This window comes from Tribolium madens, unplaced genomic scaffold (assembly GCF_015345945.1).
Source record: "Tribolium madens isolate multiple individuals breed KSU strain unplaced genomic scaffold, Tmad_KSU_1.1 Scaffold_71;HRSCAF=194;Tcas5.2_LG6, whole genome shotgun sequence".
Lineage (NCBI taxonomy): Eukaryota > Metazoa > Arthropoda > Insecta > Coleoptera > Tenebrionidae > Tribolium > Tribolium madens.
Window position 1 is genome coordinate 5540012 of NW_025401041.1, and position 7390 is coordinate 5547401.

General features: G+C 36.5%; 3 protein-coding genes across 4 annotated transcripts in view; 1 reads left to right on the forward strand and 2 right to left on the reverse strand.

The window, feature by feature from the left end:
• LOC123008889 (cytosolic 10-formyltetrahydrofolate dehydrogenase) overlaps positions 1-5925 on the forward strand; it is a 6866-nt gene extending 941 nt beyond the window's left edge. The window contains exons 1-9 of one of the 2 annotated variants that reach the window (XM_044404940.1): positions 2354-2749; positions 2799-2952; positions 2999-4227; positions 4274-4389; positions 4438-4659; positions 4707-5094; positions 5139-5509; positions 5556-5755; positions 5811-5925. In XM_044404940.1, the coding sequence (XP_044260875.1) occupies positions 2738-2749; positions 2799-2952; positions 2999-4227; positions 4274-4389; positions 4438-4659; positions 4707-5094; positions 5139-5509; positions 5556-5755; positions 5811-5866 (2748 nt within the window). In that variant the 5' untranslated portion in view covers positions 2354-2737 and the 3' untranslated portion in view covers positions 5867-5925. Of the gene's footprint in view, positions 1-2353; positions 2750-2798; positions 2953-2998; positions 4228-4273; positions 4390-4437; positions 4660-4706; positions 5095-5138; positions 5510-5555; positions 5756-5810 lie in introns of those variants that run through there. The other variant, XM_044404939.1, reaches the window with a different exon arrangement.
• LOC123008887 (DNA repair protein RAD50-like) overlaps positions 1-6211 on the reverse strand; it is a 31261-nt gene extending 25050 nt beyond the window's left edge. Inside the window, exon 1 of the mRNA XM_044404931.1 lies at positions 6071-6211. The gene's annotated coding sequence lies outside the window, so the exon portion shown is untranslated. The remainder of the gene's footprint in view (positions 1-6070) is intronic.
• An 85-nt stretch (positions 6212-6296) lies between these two features.
• LOC123009149 (tetratricopeptide repeat protein 12-like) lies at positions 6297-7121 on the reverse strand. Its single transcript, XM_044405275.1, has 4 exons — positions 6866-7121; positions 6676-6824; positions 6379-6622; positions 6297-6334 (listed from the first exon to the last, which is right to left on the reverse strand). The coding sequence occupies exons 1-4, from the start codon at positions 7119-7121 to the stop codon at positions 6297-6299; spliced, it is 687 nt and encodes a 228-aa protein (XP_044261210.1).
• Positions 7122-7390: the final 269 nt, after the last annotated feature.

Below are 7390 nucleotides of genomic sequence, written 5' to 3' on the forward strand. Positions count from 1 at the left end.
TTTTGTAAAACTTGGTCAAAAATGTAAAGAATAAGTAGGTAGGTAAGTGTCCAATTGTGGCAGTGTAATTTTTTTTTAAGAAAAAAACGATGAAAATTTTATGCTTTTCAATACTATTAAAAAAAACAATATTTTTATTACTGTTTAGAAGAATCAACAGGGAATTAATTTAATTAGTCAATTTATTATAAGGAAAATATGACCAAAAATTGCATTTGGAAACCAAAGATGTGTTTTATTTTTACTTTAGAATGACATATTAATCAGAAAAATCTAAGAAGGGACACCCTATACTTGATATTTTTTTACAAAGTTGTCAAAAAAGAAAGACATGACTATTTTTTAACAAACAAATGTCCAATTTTTGTGAAAAAAAATATGGCTCAAAAAAATCAACAAATAAAATAACATTTGGCACCCATAAACCGGTGTTTCTTTACTTTAAAATAACATTTAAATTACAAAAATCTCGATGAGACACCCTGTACTTGACCATTTATTGTAAAAAAATGTAAGGAATGAATATTTTGTAAAAACTAAGTGTCCAATTGTGACAATGACATTTTTTTATGAAAAAAACGATGAAAATTTGATGCATTTCAACTTTATTAAAAAAAAAAACAATATTTTAATTATTGTTTAGAAGAATCAACAGGGAATTAATTCAATTAATCAATTTATTTTAAAGAAAGAATGACCAAAAATTGCATTTGGCAACCAAAGATGTGTTTTTCTCTTTACTTTAGAATGACATATTAATCAGAAAAATATAAGAAGGGACACTTGATATTTTTGATATTTTTTACAAAGTTGTGAAAATTGGAAGAAAAAATTATTTTTCAACAAGTAAATGTCCAATTTTGAAAGTGACAATTTTTTTATGAAAAAAACGAAAAAAGTATAGTGCATTTCAATTTTATAAAAAACATCCAAGTTTTAATTATTGTTTAGGAACATTAACAAATTGTTAATTTAATTAATGAATTTATTACATATAATGGAAAAATGACCAAAAATTGCATTTAGCATTAATAGATGTGTTTTTTTACTTTAAAATGACATAATCGTATTAATTACAAAAATCTAAGGTGGGGCACTATACTATATATTTGATACTTTGATACTTGATATTTTTTTACAACGTTGTCAAAAATGAAAAAAATATTATTTTTCAACAAATAAATGCCCAACTTTTGTGTAAAAAATATTGTTCAGAAAAATCAACAAAGAAAATAATGTTTGTCACCCATAAACCGGTTTTTCTTCACTTTAAAACAAAATTTTTATTACAGAAATCTTGATGAGACACCCTGTACTTGATCATCTATTGTAAAAACTAAAAAAAAAATAAGATAAGGCATATTTTGTTAAAACTAAGTGTCCAATTGTGACAAAAACAATTTTTTTATGAAAAAAAATATGAAAGTTTGATGCATTTCAATTTTATTTAAAAAAAACAATATTTTAATCATTGTTTAGAAGAATCAACAAAAAATTAATTCAATAAGTCAATTTATTATAAGGAAAAAAATGACTAAAATTGCATTTGGCAACCAAAGATGTGTTTTTCTCTTTACTTTAGAATGACATATTAATCAGAAAAATCTAAGAAGGGACACTCTATACTTGATATTTTTTACAAAGTTGTGAAAATTGGAAGAAATAATTATTTTTCAACAAGTAAATGTCCAATTTTGACAGTGACATTTTTTATGAAGAAAGAAAAAAATATTGGTGTTTTTTAATCTTATATAACATTATCGTTTAGGGAAATCAATAAATGGATAACTCATAGGAAAAAAGTAACATTTGTCACCCACTGACTGGTTTTTCTTTACTTTAGAATAACAAATTACTGAGAAAAATCTTAGATGAGACACCCTATAATTGATATTTTTTTACAAAGATGTCAAAAATAAGTGTCCAATTTTGACCGTGACGATTTTTTAATGAAAAAGACGAAAAATGTTTAGTGGATTTCAATTTTATTTGAAAAACAATATTTTAATTATTATTGTTTAGAAGAATCAACAAGGAGTTAATTCAATAAGTCAATTTATTATAAGGAAAAAAAGGACCAAAAATTACATTTGGCAACCAAAGATGTGCTATACTTAACATTTTTTTACAAAGTTGTGAAAATTGGGAGAAATAATTATTTTGCAACAAATAAATGTTCAATTTTGACAGTGACATTTTTTTATGAAAAAAGAAAAAAATATTGGTGTTTTTTAATCTTATAAATAATATTATCGTTTAGGGAAATCAATAAATGAATAACTCATAGGAAAAAGGTAACATTTGTCATCCACTGACTGGTTTTTCTTTACTTTAGAATAACAAATTACTGAGAAAAATCTCAGATGGGACACCCTGTACGTGATAATTTTTGTCCAGTAAAAGTCAAAATAGCAATATAAAAGAAATCAATTTTTTTCATAGTTGTTTATGAAAATTTACAGATTTTAATTGTGAAGAAAATATAAAAAAACAGTAACCGATAACAACTTAGATGAGACACCCTGTAGTTTTTTGTACAGAGTTGTCAATAAATGCATTGGTACTAATCAATTGTCATTTTGAGCGCCAAATTCGGACCACCCTCTAGATAAGAAAAGAGAAAGGACTAAGTAACTAAATTACAACAAACTAAAGATAAGCCGCTTCAAATGCTATAAATGTCCGATCATATTTCAATCATTCAGTTTCCTATCACCTCGTGCCACAACAACGCAAAATGCCACCAAATGTAAGTCAAAATTCGCTCACTTCCCTTTAACTTATCAAAATTCCACCAGCAAAGCACAATCACCAACACGCCATCCCTTCGCATTGCCATCATAGGGCAGAGCCCTTTCGCCGTCGATGTCATGCAACGGTTGCGTCAACACGGTCATGTGATCGTCGGGGTGTTCACCATCCTTGATAAGGGCCCAAGGGAGGATCCTTTAGGTTGGTCAAAATCCCCACTTAGCAATTTTAATAGAAAAAATTGTAGCTAAAGTCGCCCGTGAGTACGACATCCCCCTATTCAAGGTCAAGGCGTGGCGCAAATCCGGCACGCCCCTTCCCGAAGTGCTCGCCAATTACCGGAGTGTCAACGCCGATTTGAACGTCCTCCCCTATTGCTCGCAATTCATCCCGATGGAAGTGATAAATTATCCCCGCCTCAAGACGATTTGTTACCACCCATCGCTCCTCCCACGTCACCGTGGGGCCAGTTCCATCAATTGGACGCTGATTTGCGGCGATAAAAAGGCGGGGTTTAGCGTTTTTTGGGCGGACGATGGGTTGGACACTGGACCAATCCTGTTGCAGGAAGAGTGTGACGTTTACGAAAACGATACTGTCGATTCGTTGTATAACAGGTTTCTGTATCCGGCTGGGGTCACTGCCCTGGCTCGGGCCGTTGACCTTGTCGCTGATGGTACCGCCCCCAGACAACCACAAAGTGACAAAGGCGCCACCTATGATCCCATGTTGACCAAACCCGAATTACTCAAAGTCGATTGGGGGAAAACCGGGAGGGAGTTACACGATTTTATCCGAGGGATGGATTCGGTTCCGGGGGCTTTGTGTCGGGTCAAACTCAACGACGAGTACCATGAAATTGCCCTTTTTGGGTCGAGTCTTTGGAAGCAGGGGAAACCCACAGGGAGTGAAATTGAGGTTGAAGGAGGTCCAAATGGGCTCATCCATGACGATGGGTTGATTTTGACTGGATCTGACGGTACTTTAGTCAATGTCAAAAGAGTCAAAATTGAGGGAAGAGTCAAACTCGCCTCAAAATTACTCCAAACTGGTCAACAAGTCACAATTGAGTTGACCCAAGACGAGAAACTACAAATTGAGGCAATGAGGAGTATCTGGGAGGCAATCCTCAATGTGGAAATTGAGGATGAAACCGACTTTTTTGCCTCAGGAGCCGGCTCCATGGACGTCGTCCGTCTAGTCGAAGAAATCAAAGATTTACTCAAAATTGAGGATTTCCAAAACGAAGATGTCTTCCTCAGCGCGGTTTTCACCGAATTCTCCTTGAACGCCATTTTGAAAAAACGAGGCGGGGAAACCCCCCAAGAAATCAACTATAGAGCTGTTGAAATTGAGACAAACGGTCGCAAAATCAAATTCCCTTGCCAACTTTTCATCAATGGAGAATTTATCGATGCTGAAAATGGTAAAACTCTACCAACAATCAACCCAACAACTGAGGAAACAATCTGTGAGGTAAGTACCACGTGATGTGAAACAACCAATCAAAACTCGGCTCTAGGTCCAATGTGGGTCGCCCCAAGACGTGGATAGGGCCGTCCAAGCGGCCAAAAAGGCCTTCGAGGAGGGCGAATGGAGCAAAATCAGTGCACGTGACCGCGGACAACTCCTTTTCAAGTAATTTGAATTTTTTCATTGGTCAAATAGTGTTTTATTTTGCTTTAGGTTGGCAGACTTGATGCACCAACATCGCGAAGAGTTGGCCACGATCGAGTCGATTGATTCAGGGGCGGTTTACACTCTAGCCCTGAAGACGCACATAGGGATGAGTATCGAAACGTGGCGGTACTTCGCCGGATGGGCGGATAAAATCCAGGGATCAACAATCCCAGTTTCGCACGCCCGGCCCAATAAAAACCTTTCTTTTACGAAAAAAGAGCCGATTGGGTGAGTTAAGCCACGCCTCTTGAAACCCACGAATGAGAAACTTGTAGGGTTTGCGGGTTAATCACACCCTGGAACTACCCACTTATGATGCTTTCGTGGAAAATGGCGGCTTGTCTCGCGGCCGGTAATACAGTAATCATTAAACCGGCCCAAGTGTGTCCCTTAACGGCCCTCAAATTCGCTGAATTGTCGGTCAAAGCGGGGATTCCCCCGGGGGTAATCAATGTGGTTCCCGGGACGGGGTCAATGACCGGTCAAGCAATCGCCTCGCATCCTGAAATCCGCAAATTGGGCTTCACGGGAAGTACCGAAATCGGTCAAGTCATAATGAAAACTTGTGCTGAATCAAACTTGAAGAAAGTGTCACTGGAACTTGGGGGGAAGTCCCCACTTGTCATTTTCGCCGACTGCGATTTAGACAAAGCTGTCCGATTGGTGGGTAAACCCCCCGATTTGGCATACTCTAATTGTGATTTTAGGGGATGCAAAGTGTTTTTTTCAACAAGGGGGAGAATTGTATAGCCGCCGGGCGACTCTTCGTCGAGGAGAGCATCCACGACGAGTTCATCCGACGAGTGGTCTCTGAGACGAAAAAAATTACAATCGGGGATCCCCTCAACAAATCAACATCTCATGGCCCCCAAAACCACCTCGCCCACTTGACCAAACTCCTTGAATATGTCAAAATGGGGGTCAAAGAGGGGGCTAAGTTGGAATATGGGGGCGAACGCTTAAACCGAAAGGGGTATTTCCTCCAACCGACGATTTTCAGTCACGTGGAAGACAACATGTTCATAGCTAAAGAAGAGTCATTTGGCCCCATCATGGTTATCAGTAAATTTAGCAATGGGTGAGTCGATTTTCACTCATTTAGGGATATTTTATTTTGTTTCTAGGGACATTGATGGCGTCTTGAAACGTGCCAATGCGACGGAATATGGCCTCGCGTCGGGGGTTTTCACTCGTGATTTATCCAAAGCGATGAAATTTGCTGAAAAAGTCGAAGCCGGAACTGTTTTTGTCAACACTTATAATAAAACAGACGTCGCGGCGCCATTTGGAGGCTTCAAACAGTCAGGATTTGGCAAGGATTTAGGTACTTTAGGATTGTTAAGTTGGCAGCAATTGTGATTTTGATGATTGTTTTTCAGGACAAGACGCTCTCAACGAATATTTGAAAACGAAATGTGTCACAATTGAGTATTAAATAGGCTTAAGGACGTATTTATTGTAATTTTTATTTAATTAATAAAAGTTTGTATAGGTTATGAGACTTTAATAAACAAAATAATCACACAAAAAACATAAATAGACTAAAACGTGCCACAAACAACTAAATACGTACTCAGGTAGTGTCTTTTAGACCCTCTGGGGGTTATTTTATACTAAACAAATGAAAATTTAAACTTACCGGTTCTTCGAAGAAATTTCACCAGAAAAATAACCAGAATTATGATATAAACCAAAAAAACAGCACTTTTTCACGACTTCTGTTAAAGAATACAAAAAAACAACCCCCAAAAACTCGAAACAACGCGTAAATTAAACAATGACATAACTAGTGACTTTATTTCTGTTATGTTGCCAACAGTGTTTACACATTTAATTAATATACAGCGTGTTGATAAAAATGCCAGCTACTTGTCTTTTATTTCGCTCAATTGTTTCACAAAATCTAAAAAAGCAACAATTATTGGGGCCAAAATTGCAAAAACTAACCTTCAATAAAACTCATCTTGTCCTCATTTCGTTCTTTTGTTTCTTTCACCGTTTCCTCAAAACTCCTCAAATCGCCTTGTAGAAAGTGTGCTTTGGCCTTAAGTAACCCAGCTTTGAGTGAATTTTCATTGAGTCTTAAGGCCGTTTCACAATCAACTACAGCTTTATCGTAATGTTTTAAGTTGATGTAAGTCAAGGCCCGGTTTGTGTATAACCCACAGCTGTCTCTGATTTGCTCAATCGCCTGTCAATTTTAAGTCAAGTCAAGTCAAGTCAAGTCACTGACTTAGCACATACTTTGGTGTATAAAGTCAACGCTTTCTCGAATTCACCTCGACGGAACGCTAGCGTGGCTTGTTTTCTTAAAGTTTCCATTTTTTCACGTCTTATCAACTTTTCTTTGTATCTCCGGTCAGCATCTTTCGACATTTCCTCCATAAAAGCCTCTAAAAGAAAATTTTGAAATTGACAAAATGGCGGAATGTACCTTGCGACATTGTTGCCGGGTTTTCCTCACGCAACAGCGCTTTTCGGTTAATTATAGTCCGGCTACTTCGAATTTTGAGCTCCTTTTCGTCGATTTTCTCGTATTTGGTGTCATTCTCTTCACCCAAGTATTGTTGAGCTTCCAAATCGCCGATTTTTTGCAAGTTCTCATCTTTTGAGGCCAGTTTTTCGACAATGCTATTGACCTGATTCACTTTGTACAAAAAATTGGAAAGCTCTTCGTCGAGATGCTCCATTTGACTTACTCATAGACCAAACAATGTTGTAGTCACAGAAACAAGATTTTTTTAAATTATGTATTGTTGGTTGCCTACATTTTAATAAAAATTGCTTTCAAATTAACATTTACGAGTGATTCACGTTATTTTTGCCAACCTTGAGTCACACTTGACCGGTTGTGAACTGTGAACAACTTTCGACGGATTGTGATTGTTTTTTCCAGATTACAGGTTCCTTTTTTTCAAAATTTTTGACACAATTAAAAATACTCAAGGCGATTTTAGCA